The 21306-nt window shown below is 38.0% G+C and overlaps 1 protein-coding gene across 1 annotated transcript in view; it reads right to left on the bottom strand.

Annotated features, from left to right (window-relative positions):
- cfap299 (cilia and flagella associated protein 299) overlaps positions 1 to 21306 on the bottom strand; it is a 54685-nt gene that overhangs the window by 12257 nt on the left and 21122 nt on the right. The window contains exon 3 of the mRNA XM_058375226.1: positions 20471 to 20561. Within this exon, the coding sequence (XP_058231209.1) occupies positions 20471 to 20561 (91 nt within the window). The remainder of the gene's footprint in view (positions 1 to 20470; positions 20562 to 21306) is intronic.

Here is a 21306-nt window from a genome sequence, read left to right on the forward strand (position 1 = left end):
TCTAATAACCAAATGTGAGACGTGAGAGAACAACTGTAGCTGTAGACGAGTTGGTCAATCAGCCTGGTATACAGCTCAGAGCAGACTGTGTTTGGTTCTTGTTTTCTTTTTTTTGCAAGTCGCCAGCAGAGTTCCAACCACAAAATAAGTGGTTTTGCGAACCCACATACATCAAATTAAAAGGCACTGAAAATCAGAAATGCTCTCTAGTTTTTTGTTTCATTTTTTTAAGGTTTAAGGTTTAGACCTGAAACCTTCACAAACCTCTTTATACCTTTTTTTTTTTCTTAGATTGCTTCCATGACAGCTCTGGGTAATGTCTCTTCCTTCCAGCTCAATCAGGAAAGCATAAGGACAGCCCTGTAAAAAACCTGTATGTGGCTAACAGATCTTAAAACCACAGCGCATTGGGAGCAAAGGAAAGAGCAGCTCCACATTCTGCCATATGGAAATAATGGAAAGAAATGAAGTCACTTCAGATCTGCTGCACCATAAAAGATTGTCGCAACATCGTATTCCATGCTAAGTGCACTCGGTGCTGGGATCTCTGTAAATAAAACTAGTTTCAGTGCATGCTGGAGATTGCTGACTACAAATGAAAAGAGCTACACATCCATTTGATCACTATCCCTGAGCAAGAAGTGGTGGGATTTTTGAGGCCCCATGAGGTGGGTGCACTGTGGGATGGACAAACTAATAAGCCATCTGCTGTTTTCTCAACCCATAACAAGGAGGAGGAAGAAAAAAAAGAAGGAGGATGAGAAAGTATTGCCAGAGTAGAAGTACATTTTTGCCAGTTTGCCTGATGCACAGACCTGCCAATTCTTAAGTAAAACCCCTTAGATTCTAACAAACTTGGGTGTTTGGCAAAAGTAGGATAAAGAAAGCACCTTTTAACGTTTAAAAACAGCCTTGGGATTTATAACGGAACCTCAATAACAGAGTAGGCCTGACTTGGCCCAGAAAAGAATATAGAGAAGCATAGATAGGAAATGGATTAGCTACATTCATAGAATAAGGCTTACTGCTATTAATAGCTATTCATCACCTTAAACTAATAATGATTAAAAATATTAAACATGCATGTGCAGACTGGCCGAAGTACAAAAATGATCAATGCAATATGTTCTATGAAACATGAGGGAGCTGAAAACCTTGTTGGAAAATGTGATTTAATATTGAGCATTATAAATTATACAAGCCTATCATGTTCCGGTGTGCAAGTACCAGCCAAGCAACACCAGTTTACCAGCGAAATGGGGTTGAAACATGTAAAGCTTGTTTGCATATTGAAATAATCGGACTGAATCTCAATTATCTTGATTTTATTACAGTCAATATTATATATATAAAAATTATAACCTCTACCATTTAAGAGTCTAATCAAACAGTAATTGAAATCCTGCTAAATCAGGTGGCAGGTGGAAAAAACAGGATATGTTTTCTCAGCAGAAAATCGAAATAGCTTCTCCCAAGAAGAAAATAAAAATGTCTTGAAATACACATATGAAATCCTTGAAGAACATATATTACTGAATTATATGAAGAATTATAGGGTCAAAACCTTTGGCACCAATGACAAAAACACAAATCAGTCAAGCCTAGATCTCCTACACTAATTCAACCAAACATAGACATGGCTTTCTTTTTCCACATACTTTTGGCTTGCAAATTACTTATGGGAAAGAAAACTTTAAGTTTAGCTCAGACATGTGCTGAGTACCTCAGCTCTTGGGAGATAAAGGGACTTCCAAATTTGTGAATCTGCTAGAGACTTTTCCAAAGAATGACATACATGGATCATCTATTTTATTTTATTTACTTTTCTTTTCCAAGTCATAACTATTTTATGCTTATGAGTCACTGTAGATTTCTACACTTCACTAGGAAGACTAATCAAGCAGCACTTACGAGAGATGGGATTGCCACACATACGGTACAACAGTGAGGAGCTGTTCTTCACAGAAGACATGATCTTCATGTCTTCTGTGTTTGCCAGACAGGATGTGCTCAATGGTGTCTCTTCACACACTTGTGTTTCGGTTCACAAACGCTCTCCTGGCCACAATGTTTAACTTTACACACCCTGCTATGACGGAGCATCCCGAGTTTCCGGAATTGTGCTGGGCTTCCTGACGTGAACCTGGACATTTGTGCAAAGTAATGAAGGTTTCTGGGTTAGAGAAGGAAATGACATTGTCGTTATTAGAAGTGTTCACCGTCTGCACAGGAGAGTAATGCAAAGCAAAGCAAAGCTGAGGTTAACCAGGCCTGAATAAAACATGCAGAGCTGCTCCATGTCAAAACTTGAAAAAACTTCAACTCCTCATCAACATCAGTGTGTAAAGGTGAAGGCCACTGGGAAATCATCAGCACTTTTAACAAGTAATTTAAACCAGATACTCCCCTAAGGGTATGAGTGATCATCCATTAAAAATAGCTCATTGCAGTAGCATTACTAATAATTGATGTAAACTTGATGCAGAACTGCTTCCTCTTTTAACGGACCTATGCTCACAAATATGAATTCAAAGAATGCTCTCTTTGTTCTCGCAAGTTGCTCGATTACAAAACAGTTTATTTCTCAGAAGATTTATCAGATTCAAGGGGCAGGGTCTTTTTTAATTCCCATCTAAGAGATTAGCAAAAGGCTGAAAGCCTACACGAACTACATCCTTGCTTCTGCAGGTGCACTTGAGCTGCACCTGAGCACTGGGATTTGTCAAGAGCATTTTATCAAGATGGGAAGGCTTGTGAAGGCAATTGTGTGCCTTACACATTGCGTTTATTCATTATTGCCTGCCATGATTTTGCGTAGGATGTTTCGGACCGTTGAGTACGCTCCCTGATTTATAGCCAGGAAATCCAACCTGAGTTTGAGTAAACTACAGCTTTCGTTAATAAAATAAAGCCAGGAGTTAAGAATGACACTTCAGGATTTCCTTTTTGTTTTTAGTTTGGAACATCTGTTGAGTGATTGAAAGATTTTTTTTTTTTTAAATGAAGAGCTGAAAATGAAGTTCTTACCGCAGTTAAATCCAGCATTACCGATATCCGGCAACAAGTGAATCACTTGCTACTAAAACATAACATCCTATGGTTACAACCACCCACAACAACCGGCCTGAATGAATGAGCAAGGTTTATGTGAAAATCAACCTTCTCAAATTCCTTGGTCAGACATAAAAGGTCTGCCACATCCAACTTTATTTTGCAGTGTACTCCCTTCCTGTTATTTAAGAGGGATGTTTTAAATTGAGTAAGGGGCAAATAAATGTGGCACATAGGTATTCATTGGGAGTAATAAAAAAAAAAAAAAGTCTCAAAGAATGGGTGCCTCGCTAACTTAAAAAGTGCAGCTTGGGGTTTGCTGCAGCTGGACGGCACATCGGGTGACTCCCTTTGACATTCCTTTCATTATTCTCAACCACAGACACACAGAGAGAGAGAGAGAGAGAGAGAGTGAGAGAATGAGCAACTAAGAACAGGTTTTCTACCAACGGTAATAAACAGAGGCAGTTTCATTTATTTTAGCCAGACTGAAGAGATATGGTCGAAATTTCTGCATCGTCTGCACCGTTTCCTATTGCGTTGACATTTTCTTGTTACACTTAAGCTGTCAGAACATATACGTGAGCCGTGAAAGCTGTGAAATGATTATCTTAGCCAAACCTCTAACAAAACATGGTTGTATTAATTCAAAATAAAACCCGATATGTTGGATAATTACTATAATACTGAAATATTATGGCTAATGTCTCAAGGTCATTAGAATGGCATGGATTTTCAAATATATACTTTGTAAGCCTACGTCCTGATAAAAAAGCAGTCTAATATATCCTAATGCATTGCAATCACGATAATTACACAGTGCCTCTGGCCTGAACAGACCAAGCCTCCTGTAATTAGGAGGGACAGTCCCAAATGTGCTGTGATAACATTCCTGCCCCTGTGAACACTGGAATTTTGGGACAGTGTTCTCTTTTCTTCTGCCCTGCTGACTTAGGCTTTGAATTCTATTCTTCACCCATTTGCTTGGAATGGTGCTAAAGGCCTTTCTCAGCGGCCAGTGGAATTAGCAGGACTACTCAGGCTGCTGTGTAATTAGCCCTGCTTTTTATCTGGAGTTGAGCTGAGTTTGAACATGCTCATTGGTTCTCATTGAGAGCCAGCACTGCCAGGTGGTCCAGCACATCAGAGAGAGAAAGAAGAGAGGGAGAGAGGGAGAGAGAGAGAGAGAGAGGGGGAGAGAAAGAAAGTGAGCAGATCTTAAGCACCCTTGTATGTTTACACAGCATGGATTCCGCAGCCATTTCATCCATCTTGCGTAACATCGGTCGGCTCATTGTTCTCAGAGATGCTGACAAGGTGCAGGAAAAAACCACCAAAGTCTATCTCGTGAGATCTAATATCTCTGCTAGAGACGATTCATGGCCACTTTGATCAAAAGAAGTGTGATTGCGAAATGTCACAAGAGATGTCAAAAGAAGGCTGCACAGGTGCACGCTGCATTCACAATAGGGGGTGAGGTGGTAGAGGTGGTGGTGGAGGGTGTTGTGTTTCTGCAGTATCTCTCTGAGTACACCAGTCAAAAACCCAAAACCCTTGAGAAGGAATTATCTCCTCTCCCACGTTTTTGGTACGAGGCTAACCAGGTTTTGCTTCTATTACACTAAAGAGAATGATCTAATTCCACCATTTCCCCACGATTTATCTGCATGGCTACTCAGAAACCACCAGAGTGTGAAGAAAGATTTTTTCCTTGCCACAAAAGACAAACCTTGCAAGTTATTTTTAAGTTTTCCGGCTACTCAACCTTCTCATTGCCATCTTTAGATCATAACCTCACCCATGAAATATACATAAAAACCTATTTGAGATCATGCTATGTGATTCATCTCCATGTTTGAAGTTATCTTCAGTAAAATACACAATTGTGATGACATAGGTTTCAAAATTGTGTTGTTTACTGTAATCAAAGAATGCTTTTCATCTGCCCACACAGATTCATTTAGGGAATGCTGAGCTTGTAACCATGTGGACCAGCGGTCAGGTATAGTAAATTTGCCTATACGCCAAGTTTATTACAAGCTATACTACAGTTTTAGTCCTATATAATTACAGTAATCACAGACTAATGTACAGGCATTATTTAAATGCAATCACATTCATATAGCCTTGCACTGGAAAATACATTCAGATTGTAAGAGTTTCCTGAATCCAAGCAAAAATAATGACAATTGTTCCCATAGTCTGTGAGAGACATATCACTATTTAGATACTCGGCATCTGATGACAAACCCTGATTCTTTAACTTATCTTTTAAATATGCAGGGCTCTTGCTATAATCATTGGTTAAAAAACAACAGGAAAAGGGGAGGATGCGTGTCTTCAAAGCACTGGGTGGAGAGTAATTTCCACCCTTGGATGTTTACATCATTGTGATCTTAACAAGTTGATCAAAAAGCTACTATGGGACCTAAAAGAAAACACATTCTCATGTCTCATTGCAAATTTTCTGACCCTGTTCTTACATACTGTATGTCCATTTTGTTTGCCCCAAAATATATTTACGCAGGGCTATTTGTTTCTGAAAACAACTAACTTGCTAGATTTTATGGATAAATTATTTACACACACTCTGGGTGACATGGTAAGTTACAAAGCAGTTACAAAGTAGGCTTGCAGAGCAGCGCCCAGTGACTAATCTGTTATCTACGTTTGTAGTGACACAATGTACATATTGTGTAGATATGTACATACGTACAGCCCAGTTCCTGATATGCCACTGTGTATTGAACAATAGTGTTTAAATAAGATAACTTGAACCAGGACCTGCTGGCTGGTCCAGGCTTAAATACCTCCCTCCCTTAAATACCTCAACGTTCTTTTATATTAGGTTCACGACACTTAAATATAAAATCCTAACAGTTACTAAGTAATGCTATGATGGATAACTAAAACAACACGGTGAAAGTTAAATGGTTAACTAACAAGGGTAAGGCTCATAACAGAGGATAAAAAGTACTTTCTCCTTTTGTACTGGAGTGATAGGGGCCATGATTGACTGCAGTAAATTTTGCAAAGACACAAACACACACACACACACTTTATGGATATGTGCCAGACATATTTAAGCGCTAATAGTACCACACCCCAAACCCACCAGATTATAAATGTGTTGTAATGAATGTTTATACTAGCTAACCTTCCGTATTATAAAGTACGCACAAGATAATTGAGGGTCAATATTTGCAGCTGGCTTGTAACCACACAAAGGCACATCTCCTATGTGCAACAAGAACTAAATGGATAATACTGTTGTTATGAATCCAAACAGCCCAAAGTTATGGTGCCCTGTTTTTATTATAGGTTTCTTCTACTTCTTATTACTGAAAATAAAAGACTATAATGTGGACAAACACAAATTTTGGCAAGAACTGCACAACTGCTTCATATATTGAATTAAAGTTGGTGCTATAGCGCCGGACATAATTTGTTCCCCCCACATCTCCTGAACCTCGCATACAACATTTGAGATAAACCCCCTCCCCACAAACAAACTGTCTGATTAAAAAAAAGGAAAAACAGAAACAAGATGCTAGCATGGTGTTCATTCCCATAAGCACTTACAAATGTGGTAACATTTTATTGGATTCTAAATACAGATGATCATTTCAGCGGTCAAAAACTATTTAACAAATGAAAGACTTGTTAACGATTGATTCTTACTTTTGTAATTAAAGGTTAAGCATACAAAAATATACACGGCCAGGAAATGAGGATATGATTAGACCTTTGAAGCGTACAATAGGCTTAAATAGGAAGTCAAGTTTGCTCTATATTTAGAATTGAAAACATTGCTTCGTCCAACATGAGAAAATCTACGGAGTGGAAATGACTTTCAACAACAAACAACCATGAATGTTATTCGTGTTTCGTCACGCGTGATGAGTGAAGTGGGATTTTTAAGTCAACAGTGTAATGCACCCTTTTACGAGTTTTAATGCAGGAACTCACAAATTTCACAACCGGCAACTGTATAACACAATCAAGAAGATAAACTTTCATTGTTGTACTGTGCTACGGCTAGGGATTTTGAAATGAATGAAAATAAAATGACACATTAGATCAGATATTAGCTTAAAAAACAGATATTTGTTAAGTGTTCTGTCAAGCAGAAGGGAATGTATCAGAAAGCAGTGTCTCTGCACACAGTCAAGTGTGTTTTGTGGGAGAGCTGATTACGCTTAGGAATGTGAAAGAATTGGTACATATACTGATATGCCAAATGGGTTAAAATGTGTTTTTAATAACAGCAATAAACAGTCCCTTAATTTTTTTTATATGAACACTAAGCCAAAAATAACAGACAGTTTTATGGATATTAGACAATCTGTTCTGTGTTGTGTTAAAGATGCTCTGCCAAGACATATAAAAGCATTGTGTCTTCAAGTAAATATCTTATTCTAAGGTTTATACTATCATTTTCAAATAGTGCTTTCTCTCAGTGTCTCTCCTTAAATCACTAATCACTCTAGCTGTTTGAACTGGCACAGTTTTGAGAACCCTATCTTTTTATGTGAGAGAGAGAGAGAGAGAGAGAGAGAGAAAATCCTAGCCTTCCCCTTATTAGCCTAAATGAGGATTTGGTGGTGAGATTGACCGTTAATCCTGGCATAAAAACATGTTTTTATGTATTTCCTTAAATCTTTCATATTTATTACTAGGCTGATGAATTGCAAGAATATAATTTAGCAACAACAATCATAAATGTCAACGGTTTTCTGCTATACAGGGGACAGAATTACGGGGCAGTTGTGTGATACCCCAGCCTTATGCAACACATCTGGAAGTGGCTGCATGGATGTTCCCTAATACTGGCTATTTTAAAGGAAATCTCCATATACACATTATGGTCTGGTTACAGCGCTCTTTGATACTTCCTCTTCCTGTTGATATGTCTTGTAAATTATTTGCAAGCAGAATTTGTTTGTTACATCCAGACTAAATGTACACAGAGAGTTCCTGTAGGATTAGCAGAGTTAGATTAAGACCCTCTCCTTCCAGGAGAGTTTGGCTCATTTCTAGCCATGAACACATGTGGTGGAACTCAGCTGTGTGCACCTATTTATTAGTGTTATTGAGAAGTGTAGCAATTACAATCCTTCAATCTGATTCGTAATGTAATTATTATATGTAAAACTAAAAATTGAAGCAAAATATGTAAATAATAGTGTGATTTGCATAAAAATATTTTTATATATATCTTTATATATGTATAATAATTTCCAAGTTTTGAAATACAAAAACAAACAAATTACTAAATAAATAAGATAACATAAGACAAGAGTTCCCAGACTAGGTGACCCCCATGTGGGAGCATCCTTGATTTACAAATTAGAGGGTCTCATCAAAAACAAACAAACAAACAAACAAACAAACAAACAAACAAAACCCCCAAAAACCAACAAAAAACATTTAAAAATAATTTTAATATTAGAGTGAATGTGCTATGCTGCACTAGATTCAGCAATAAAATTATAAAAAATAAAAATAAAAACTTTTCCTTCCATTTACCTCCACTAGTTACTCAAAAATTTTGAGTGCCTGGGGGGAACAACCGAAAAAAAACCCCTCAAAAATATATAAAAACACATGGATTTACAGTTCCTATGTTATAAATCTGGAATAAAAAAATGTATGTGGTCAAGGCTTACGGTTAATTAATAATGCCTAGTTTGGTTTGTTTACTCAAAAAATCTGTGAAACCCCTGTCATATTATATCAACTTCCATAAAAATAAGAAACTACTGTCTATTTAAATGATCAGGCCTGCTAGTAAACCCTAGCTACCTCGCTAGTCTAACATCACCTAGCACTACCTAGCTTTGCCTTCATAATAAAAAAATGTTGCATTTGACCTGCTTCCCTAAAATATCTGAAGCTATTTTTTGCCAGGAAAATGCTTCTGGCATTTAATTTTGATCTAATCTTGTTAATGATATTGTATGTTTTACTTTATTATCACAATTTAGCTATAGTATTACTGCTGTGACACAGTAAAATCCTTTGATACGCTATAATCTGTCGTTATTCTCACAGAATACCAGGCAGCCTACAGTATGGTACTATAAAGTATTATGCTGGTTCGAACACAGAATGTTATAGAAATAGTAGAAATTCTATACAGTGTACACCTGAAAAATGTAAACATCAAGAACAGCGTGTTGTAAAACCATTACTGAAACATATAACATCCTATCAATTTAAACCCTGCTTCATAGTAAGCTTTTAGAGTGTAATAACTGCAAACAGCTGGTGGACTGTACAAAACACATACACACACACACACACACACACACACACACACACACATATATATATATATATATATATATATATATATATATATATATATATATATCCTGACACATTATGTTAGATGGCCTGACATCTAGTAAGGTAAAACGTTTCACTGTCTTTGTGACAAATAGTTTTATTTACAGTAGCTGTACATAAAGTAAGTGGCATTACATTAAAATCCAGGCTAAAGCTACATCAGTGATGTGCAGTGATAATAAGGGTTAACTCCTACAGAGCTCATTCCTTAACAGGTCCCACCTGTAGCTATTAAGTACTGAAAGACTGTAATGACCAGTGCACTGACACTAACCAGAGTTTTTTCAGTCTCCCTGTAATTTGAAAGCTATTCATAAATTTTCCTTTGCGAGTCAGACTTTTTTTTTAGTAACGTTTTTTTTGATCATTGAGTCTGGCCAGTGGAGGCTCTGCAGTCGATCTGGATAAGTGGCAGCTATATGTGTGACCGGAAAGAAAGCAAGCCCAAGTGGCTCACTTGTTTAAGCTTGGCTCTCAAACACCATGGGCTTCTTCATGTATACACTATGAGGTGCCTGGTGCTAAACATGTGTTAAACAGGAAGTTTTGCTAATTCAGGACCTGCACTAATGAGGCTCTGCTGGGCTAGCGGTATACTCATTGTCTTCTCCATGTCTTAAATCAGCAGGACATGTCCTCTTAAGTCAGAGGTATTTATCTTTAAACTCAAGCTAACGGTCTGAGTGCCTGAATGGACATTGCATCATTTACTACACCGTCTGTAATCTAAATAACAGGATTAACTTTGGGTCTAAGACACATATCATTAGGGGCTAAGTGTTTGAAAAATAGGTATGCCAAAGCATTTGTGTCATTGCAGTTTTTGAATTAGGTAATTAGCTTAGGCCTTGGGCTTATTAGTCTGGCTAATTTGTGGAACCAGGTGTTGAAAGTGCTTATGGAAGTTTGTACACTCAGGCTAAACATTCCTTTAAGGGACTGTAATCAAAGTCAGTGCAAGTCACCCTGCTAAGTAAATGCTTAAGTTACCCCTTCCTCTATGGATTCAAAGCACTGTGACTCATTATTTCACGGAAATAATACCTATTTTCTTTCGCTATTATTAGCTTCCACCAGTTCAAAGACAAATATTATTGCACTATCATTACATATATAGTATTGCGGGAAACTCACAGTTATCTGTCTTGATAAGGGTGACCATAGAGCTAGCTGTGGGCACCCCTAGGTTTCAGTAATTCTCCATGCTTGGTGATGAAGGGTGACATTCCTGGTGTGAATCAGCAATCACTTTTTTGATGTTCATTGCTGCACCTTCCACCTTGTCAGAGAAGCCTACATGGTAGCTGGCTGGCAAATCTGGGCTTGATTTAAAGAAGGAAGAAAATGTCTGTGGTTCATCATAAACACTGCATTTGGTAAATGACTTGAACAGTGTCCATGTCTCCGATCCAAAAAGAAGTTTTGGCAGGATTATTGTTCCAAAGAAGTACACTGTGATCTTGAAGGCTATTTATCAACCTTAATCCTGATACTTAGTACTGGATATATATCTCCCTAGTCACATTGATAAGAAAAAAGAGGATGTATGCAATGATGTCTGGGAAAATATCTTGTCCAGTCCAATGAATGATTGAAAGGTTACAGAGAAAAGTGCTCAAAAAAAAAAAAAAGCTTCAGAAACTTCTGGAAACTCCTACAAAGTCATGGCAAGGCATCACTAAGAAAGGCCTGGGGAAACATTTTTGTACAAAGTCTGTGCAGCTGCTGAGTTTAATTGTTTTTTGGTTATGGCCACAAATGTAAACCTGTTACTCCAACAACAAAAAAAACCCTAACTAACATTTTGAAAAGATAGGTGTCCCAAGCTCTTTTGCTCAGTAGTGCTTACTGAAAGCAGGAACACACCTAAAGCTGTGCCTAAAGTGGGAAGTATAAGGGCTTAAAATTACTCAAGTAGATTTTGCAATGGATTCCAAACTAAAGGTCTGTTATTGGAGGCAGAACTGCAGAGGAGATATATCCGACATCATGTTCCAGAAAAGCAGGATCAAAGTGGGTGACATAAGCCAGCACACCCTTCAGAGAAGAAAGATAAATGGACAGCATGGGCTGTTATCAAAGGCCTGCTTGTTTGTGAGATTCTGATTAACGTGCTGCACTTCTTTTTTCCTCCTTCCCAGTGGAAATAGGTGTTCAAACATGACACTGTTTAGGTTGGCCTGTGACTCCTGTAAGAAGCTCCCCTCAGACTGCCAATGAGACCCAAGGGTAGTTGTGCTGTGGGCCTGAAGGTTCGGTGTTTTTACAACACTTTCCTGGCCATGGCATATACTGTAATAGCCTAGAATTAAATCCTGGACAGATCTTCTTTTTCCTCTTTTTTTCTCTTCCTAGTAGGTAAGATCACAGAGTAGTATAAATATAAAACTATTCAAAATTAGGAAGTAGTTTGTGATCGTAGCCAAGACTTAATCAGTTTTACATCAAACCAAGTGACTCTCAGTCATTAGAGTTTCTGCACATTTTGCTTGGTTGTCCTGCTAAACAAACTGCAAGACTCTAATGAACTAGACTTCTGGTATGCTCTCACATTGTTCTAAAGTTGATACACCAGAAGCAGGACAGAGATAAATATTTACTAAATTTATTTTTATTTCAGCACAGAACATGAACTTAACATCAGGTGCAGTGGCACTTAGGCTGAAGCTGAGCCTGTGCTTATTCTACGGAAATGTTTTTATCGCTGCTGTCAGTTTGCACTGACAGATACCAGGCCTTCCTCTGACTAAAAAGATGAGCAGATTTTGTTTGTCAGGAGGTGAAGCTAAACAAGATGGAGCACTTTTACATCACGAAGCAGCAATATCAGCTCAGCCAGATGGTGGCTGGGTGCAGGAAGCTGATAAGGAGAGTGATGACATTTTAACTTTTAAGAACATGTGGAGGATAACGGCTAGTTTCAGTACAATCTCTCAGTGATTTTTTAAAATAAGATTTGAGTGCTAATTTTCCCAACACAGTGCAAGCCTAGATATCAGAAGACTTTTAAAAAACACATTTTCACTACACATCTCAGTGACAGACTTGCTGTAAGAACCATAAAGTCTTAAATGACCCGCAATCAAATAGCACAGCTGTCTCAAAGAATCACTTTAAAAGGTTTAAGATAAATTCAGAATATTTTCATTTCATCAGTCATGCCTGAGTTATGATGGTTGCTTCACATTACACCCAGTTCACAATTTGTGTGGAATCAGTTTTTCAACCAAATCAAAACCTTGCACACTTTTTGGAAACAGAACCAATTGGAGACCTCAGAAAATAAGGTATGATGTGTGGGATATTACATTTACATAAACGGTTGTGATTTGTGTAGAAGAAATCATATTTAACTGTGAATTCCTGAGATTCGAAGCACAAGATCTCAGGGTAAAGTGATTCATTTTATACTATCTGACTTTCTAGCAGATGCATAAATCTTCAAGTTGAACTATGCACCTGTAATCATGCATTACAATGAGACGGAACTATGTGAGGAATTTGGCATGCCATATCCTTTTAAATCACAAGTTATACAGTGAGGTAAGTTCGTTGGTGCATACATTAAACTATGACAATAATTCACCAGGAAGTGTCCTCACACAGTTCACGATAATATTTTAGGTGAACAGATATGCATACCAAAGAGGTTCCTTCAGCTCTAACAAGATTAAAAGTTCAGAGATTCGGAGGTGTTAGATTAAAGCGAGAGGGAGAGAGTAAATTATAATGGAGTGAATGAGACCGAGAGAGGGGCGAACAAGACTCTCTCATAGAAGACATGTTCAGACCTATGTGGGAGAAATGCTGTACAGTATTTACTCAGGTGGAATAATACACATCTACGCAGGCCACTGTGTGGTGACAAAACAAAGAGGATTCCAAAGAATGTGCTCCATGTGCTTCTAAGCCTACTCGAGTGTAATTGCATTTCCCAGTTGGATAGTCAGCCTTGACCAACAACACGGGTTCATGTGAGAGTTCCAGCCATAACTCTATAGTCACAACGATGTGATATCACTCACGATGAAATGTATAAACTTCAGAGTTGATTAGAAAATTAAGACGAATGCCCTCGTCTAAATGATTCATATAACTATCTAAGCCGTCCAGGAAGTAACGATTTCGGCCAACTTCAGGTGAAATTATAAAATCTAATATATACCACTGGTTTTGACATAAATGCCTGGAAATCGTATTGCCGGCTGTTATGGAGCAGGTGTACATTCCTTAGAAAGAAGAGCCAGAAATCCTTCAGGGAGCAGAGGTTAAACGGTTCCTTACACGTACATGAACACATGTCGTATGTCATGCTGAAAAATGAGGCCTGTAGGTGGGAGTTGCTATCATAATATCATGAAGTCGGAAAGTGGATAAGATGGAATTCCATAGCTGCAGTGAAAAAACAGGTGCACACTGAACCTATCAAAGGAACAAGGATAACAGCGCAGAGTGTCTTCCATGATGCTGTTGGTATTTGAAAGGTGCAAACAGGGATTATCCTTAGCAGATACTGTTTATTTATTGATTTTCACAGCTGTTTGGGTTCGAAGCAAAGATTCTATGTTGTAAGAGAAAATATCTGTTTATTCCTGACGTGAAAATACCATTAAATCATTGCTTGGTATTAATGTTTGCATCAGCAATCTTTATTTTAATGAATATATAATGCCAATCTTATACTTGCTCCCAGCTGATAGTTATTATGTTTTGTTAAACTTGTTTTGTAACCTGGCAAAATCTGATTCAGCCAAAAGTATGTGGACACATGACCGTCCCATTCCATTCCTGAGAAGGCATTTCACTGGCTTTTGAGACTGTGTTCATTCAGCCACAAAAGCATGAGTGTGAACAGGTACTGATGTTGGGTAAGGAGACCTGGGCTGCACTTGGTGCTCAGTGGGATTCAGAGCAGGTTGTTAAGGTCTTTTGGAAAACCATGTCTTCATGGAGATTGCTTTGCGCACAGGAGCACTGTCCTGCTTGGGCTTCTTAATTCCAGTGAAGAAAATTCTTAAGGAGCACACACAGATAGTATAGAAAATTCTGTGCTTCCATCTTTGTGGGCATGACCCACATATGCGTGTGACTGTCAGGTGTCCACATATTTTTGGCCTAGTATATCTGAGTTATTACTAGATAAAGAGACCTTTACTTGTACTGCAACACCAAAACAGTCCAACCCACCTAAGATTTTTATCCTCAAATGTCCTACCAGTATTCTAAAAGGGTGTGGTCATGAAAATGATATACTCTTCCAACTTATCTTGCTTTAAAGTACACAAATGCCCAGAAGACTGGAAACTTTTTTTTTTTGACAGAGCTCATCAGGAAGTTGTACCTCTCACTGAGCTAATCCAGATAAGGCACATTATACTCCTCTCAGCCTGAAAATGTGTTGAATAAAAATAGATCAGGCTATGCTCAATCTTTTTTTGATGATTTTAGAGAAAGGTCACAGCTGTCCATTAGAAGTAACCATTAAACAGGATATCTTCCATGCTTTTACCATCCTTTTATCGATGTTCAGATCATACTGCAATGTCCAGAGTCTGTCTGGCTTGATTTTAGCAGCTTTGTTTTGCATAAATTCCTGGGCCAAGATCACGCAACTGCACCTTGCATCTATTACATCTGTTATAGCGCTCGTTTCATGGGTCACATTTGGTGGGTATGGTGCGGGAACTGAGCTTTTCATTAATGGCAGCTGCTTCTTCCAACTGGGGCCAATCATCTCAAATATCTGCAGGGAAAAAAAAAATGGAGAAATGGGATCTGCCTTCACTGTGTTTTAAAACATCAAACGTGTCACAACCGAGTGATAGTTGTGAAATTATTTTTGATTTCTTCCATAACGCATCTAAGCACCAGCCATAGGAAATGGTTTGAAAGGTCCTTGTATTAAAAAGCCATCCAGAAGGTTCAAATGAGTTTAACCTCTTGTGATTTATTTATTTCCTCAAAGAACGGAGCTCAATTTCAGATCGTGGATTTGGAACTGTGTGTTTTAATTAAGATCTTTCAATTCGTAATTATCTCTGACGACTTCCAAAGGAATGTCAAGACAGAAAAAAATATGGTATGATGGTGTTTGTGAAAAGAGACAAAAAAAGTGATTCCATGAAACCCTGAGGATGTTTTATAGAAGGTCTTGAAAATATTCACATTTTTACACATCTTACAAAAAGATATCTTTGTCCACTCTTGGAATGAGGCTAAACTGGGGGGTCAAAAAACCGACCCCCAGTCCTTTGTGTGGCTTTCAAGGCAGGGGTCACATGATAGCTCTGAACGACTCTTTTTCGAAGGTGCTTTCACCTTTGGTCAAGTGCTTTGAAACCAACATGCATTGTTATTTTACTGGCCATGACGGGGACAAAGGGCCGACTGACCGACTCACACACTGACTGTAAACTGATCTGGCTGGGAATTCCACTCTCATTTCTATACTAAATGTGGTCTTTGGACTGCATGACTGACCACCTTATTATCTATACGTGATCAAGGCTTATCAATATACACCATGCTGGGTCCACAGACCAAAGACAAGCACCTGCTTTGTACAGGAAGTCCCATTGTGGTCCCAACAGGTGAAATTCAGTTAATATTCAGGCAAAGCATTCAGACAAATATAATATATTTGTGGAAAATGCATTCATAATGGATATCTTATAACAAAATAAACAAAACAGAAAGCTTTGAGAATGAGTGTATAGAAGAAATCAGTCATTCCTTTGCATGCTAATGAAAGTTTAATCACACATCAAATAAAAACACCTTTACAAGCTGAGAAAAGCAAGTGTCCTATCTAACTTAATTGCCATGGAAATATTTACTTTAAGGGAACAATGTCTACAAATAATTAGAAGATTATTAGTAACTCCTACTGGTCGATAGGACGTTATCAGCTCTGGGGTTATATATAAGTGTTATTGTTAATTAGCAAGAACAAAAGGCAACTGAGGCACCACATGATCTGGATAATGATTGCAAGCTCTGTGGAAAAATATTTCTTAAATTATTATTTTTGAGTTTAGAAAAATTCTATGGCTTAACTGCAAGAGAAAAAGGTCTTAAGCACATTTGCTAACAATATGTTCAGAGATGAAATCCTCGACGCCGGCCTCAATACGCATGACTGTGGGTGTTACCGTTTTAAGTCCTGACACAGTATTAAATTCTAACAACCATATGTGTGCAGTATTTATGTTGTGCTGACATTTTGAACATAAATTTTTAGGAGCTTTGTGGTTTTGAAACAGCTACACATGGAATGTATGGATGTGGTTGTCCAGTAGACTTCGAATCTGGACTCGGAGAGACGTGCTAATAAATCGACGTATGGAATAAAGAGAAGTGGAATACGGACTTCCTGACCCTCACAACATTCTGTAAAGTTTCATGAGTATAAATCTGTTAAAAGAAGTTACAAGCAATCTAATCTGACTTTCGGGGTAGCTTGTATGAATCCTGAGACCATGTTGGAGCTCTTCCTTTAAACTTTGCTGGCAGAAAATGCAAACAGGGCATCATTTCTGACATCATCATATCACTTGCTAAAGAGAAGAGGAAAAAACAAATAGGAGGGTGGTGTGCGGTGAAGGGTGAGGTGGGGGTTAGAACACCTTCGGTTTCAAATGCGTACCTCCCAAACAAAGGAGCCCCTGAGGCACCTTAGCACAGGTGTGACCTGGATTTGATAAACTTAACTTCTTACCCAGAGTAAATAATGCCAAAGCTGCCCAGGTGCACCTTTTGTTTGTGTGTGACTTTTGGCAGCGGTGCGACTTTCGCAACAGGGCCGGGGGAGGAGAAGCACAATGCGTCCGAGCTCAAGGCTTTATGAGCTCAGCTGATGGCACAGATAACGTAAAAAAAAAAAAAAAAAAAAAAGGCTTGGAAGGGTCGGGTCGTTCTCTCCAACACGCCTTGTTCTGAAGGATGCTGGCAACGACACGTAATGACACTAGCGCTTTCGTAGCCTCTATTGTTTAAAATTTTTTGATGGGATCAGGTCTTGCCTGTAGGCTAGACAAACAAATAGTATTATTACTATTTTTAAAGCTGTCACAGATTATTAGCAAGTCATTTATCGGACTCGGTTCTATTATAAAATAGTTGGGCTGTGCTCCAAATGAGAGGAGACATAAAAGAAAGGATGTGTTTAAATGCTGTGTGGTCTTCTGAAGAGATGCAAAGGATTTGTGCTTTTAATGATTTAGCAGCCTATACCATACATTACACTCTTGTTCTCACAAATGGAAAGGTTAATCATTCACACAGCATGTTAGTGATAGTGAACAGGACTGTGTTATGTGCTGAGAGAACATGTTTGATCAGGCAATCCTCAGGGCTCAGATAGACTTCTTTACAGTATAGTTTACACAAGTGGGTGGTCTTAATATTCTGCTTCATCAAAGATTAACCTTTTTTTTTTTTTTTCGTAATGCGATTCTTTTGTGTAATGCGATTCAGAGAGGCACTATTTTTATCCGGTCTAAAGGAGGTACAATCCTTACATTATGTCAAGGTAAGATGTTAAGGAAGAATACCAATGAGAGCAGTGGGGATAATTCCGTCTTTCTTCTATAATCATGTTTGACTGATCTGCTCAATTTACATTATTTAAAGCCTGCTGGCGCCGGGATATCTGCGTAGGTGTGTAGGAAATGTGAAAAAATGACACGTATTTACAAATATATGTTAAGTAATACACTTTATTTGTCAAGAAAAATAACAGTCTATAATGTGAATGCATAGCAGATGTTTTCGAACCTTTGCATATACGTTGTCTCGTTTGAGATCTTTTGTTAGAAATTCTTAGGGAGCGGTGTTACGTGTGCAAATGTTGGTTTGATTTTAAATAGGGTTGGATGGGAGAGAGCTAAGAAAAAATAAACATTTTTCCAAATGCCATTTTTCATCAGAGGAAGCACTTTAGTGGGGGAACAAAATGCAAAAAGGGGTCGGGGGGTCATGCTGGCATAATATTGTCGGTAATACACAACGGTGTTTTGTTCTTATGTTTTTCTTCTCCTCATTTCTAAACACAGGAAGTGCTATACCAGACAGTGGTTGATTCACAGCTTTTTTTTTTTTGACTCTACAGTGTTACAGTGGTTTCTTTGAATATTTGTATAAATGAACAAGCTGTAACTGAGTCTCTTATACCAGCCTTGGTAACACCGGCTTATAATGCTAAAATTGAAGTGGTGGTGTAGTATTGTTTACAGAATCAACATTTTGGGGGAAAAAATCTGGTCAGGGACTCTGTCTACACTTGCCTGTCGCACCTCATGTGATCTTATAATTGCAAACTGCAAAGGGGTCATGTAAGACCCGACAAATTGTGGGGATATGTATACCTGTCTCCGGTTCGTCATTTATTCATTTCCCTCGTGGTGCGCGGCTCTTGTTTCATTAAAAACATGTAATATTGTCACTAGCTGATGCATGTGACAGGCAGTGATGATAAACACGTAGCCCTGTGTAAAGAGCCCAAAGCAACAGACGGGTCATTTTAGTCCTGAACCTGTGACAAACCACCACACCACTGTGCTGCTAAATTCTCAAACTTCTATATAATAGCATGGCTCTGAGAACAGTGTCAGCTCTATCTCTACTTTAAATCACATTTTCTTCATATATATGATCATTTCTAAACGTAAGAGCTCTATCATAATAATAGATAGATTTTGAAAAAATAATTGTATGTGCTCAGTGGCTGAGTTAGTGGTTCATTATTTATTACACTTTAAAGAGAGTTTTCCTACTAAATGACAAGTGTGACTTTTCTTTCATTCATGTCTGACTGCAATACATCAGTATTTGTTTTTTTCTGTACTAATGCATTTTAGCTTCTACTTATTATTATTTTCATTGTCTTTCCCGCTTATCCGATCTATCCTCGGGTCACAGGGAGCCTGTGCCTATCTCCGGCGTCATCGGGCATCAAGGCAGGATACACCCTGGAGTGCCAATCCATCACAGGGCACACACACACACTTATTCACTCACGCAATCACACACTATGGGCAATTTAGAGACTCCAATCAGCCTAGAAGCATGTCTCTGGACTGTGGGAGGAAACCGGAGCACCCGGAGGAAACCCACCAACCATGGGGAGATCATGCAAACTCCTCACACACAGTGAGCGAGAGTGAGACTCGAACCCAGGATGCTGGTGGTGTGTTTTTTATCACAGGAAACATATTCTGCCTATGTGGAATTTTGCTATACTTGTTGTATTGTTAATTTTGGAGTACTACTGTATAAGATGACGGCATTTATGTTGGATTCAAGATCAATATGAACAGAGTCAGGGACTTTAAATCTGGGCTTATTGTTGTATTCAGTGCTTCTTGACACTTCTTGTATCAGTATATATTTCTGACTGTGCTACTGGCCTGATTTTTAAGTCCTTAAAGCAATTTAACCAAACAGTATTAAAATATTATACTATTTTTGCGGCAAAAAAAAGAAAGATATATATATATATATATATATATATATATATATATACATATATATATATATATATATATATATACATATATATATATATATATATATATATATATATATATATATATATATATATATATATATATATATATATATATATATATATATATATATATATATATATATATAAATTCAATATTTATTATTTGACAGAATTCTGACAGCAACCTTTGACCAAACAGTCATGAGAAAATAAACCTTCCCATCAAATAAAATTCAAGCCTCTGTTTACTGTAATTAAACTGAATGATGTGCAAACAGAATTTTATGTCCACCATGCAATCAGACTAAAAGGCTTTTCTCTGATCTTTGCTGCAAGATAGTTTTTAATTGTGCGTGTAAACTTAACTGCTATGGCTAATGGTGTGATGTGGGATTGAAAGAAATGTGTGTGTGTGTTTGTGTGTGTGTGTGTATGTGTGCGTTCAGCCGTCCCCTGCTTAACATAGTGTAGATTTTGTTCTTGTCCTGATGGAATTGGCTAAATATTTTGAGGGGGAATCCCCTTTAGGTAGGGAACACAGTGCTGTAATAATGTACTCACATGATTTTTCCCACTGCGGTTGGCCTCTTCACGCTCGGCCAGGGCTCTCAGGAAGTTGTCTTTGAGTTCTTTTCCTGCACTTGCCAGGGTCCTGGAAAAGTCAACAAAGAAAACATTTGAAATGTTCCTTTTAAAAGGTCTTTAATGCCTAAAATGTTCTCTCAAAGGTTTTCTTTAATTAAAACCTAAACACACACAGACACACACACACGCTGTAGGTTTTTTCTTTTTTTTAAAAATACATTTATTATATCAATCATCACATCTATTCACCTGTTTCTGAGGTAACAAAAGCTGAACAAATAGTAAACTTTCCTGCTGCTTTTCACTTCAGTAAGACAGCAGATTATTCATAAGACAGCAGATTATTGCAAGGCACACACCAAACTTAAAAGAAAGAACTAGATAGTGGTGCTGAAATGAAAATTCACACAGACGCACGGTCTGAACATGCCGCATGAAGGGTCTAATTTTTTAAATATATTAAGCCCCTAAGTACTTCAACATGGAACGGAAAAAATAAATGCAGCCAAATGGCTTTAAATCACAACTGAGAAACACACAAAACAAGGAGTGATTTATGAATTGCAAAATGTGCACGGTCCCAGCGAGTGATTTCAGTCCAATAACAGGATTTTAGAGGTAATTAATCACAGTGGGAAATGCTATTGCATGAATTTTCGCTCTCTCCTGCTATTCACCTCTATCTCAGGTTGAATGTTGCTTTTTCAGCATGATTGGATTCCCTGCCATGGAAGCAGAGTTTGGCATTCTGCAGGATCTGTGGCACCTGACAAAACACTGGCACTCATCTTGCACCTTTCACAGTGCAGTAC

Source organism: Hemibagrus wyckioides, linkage group LG22 (assembly GCF_019097595.1).
Source record: "Hemibagrus wyckioides isolate EC202008001 linkage group LG22, SWU_Hwy_1.0, whole genome shotgun sequence".
In the NCBI taxonomy this organism is placed as follows: Eukaryota; Metazoa; Chordata; class Actinopteri; order Siluriformes; family Bagridae; genus Hemibagrus; species Hemibagrus wyckioides.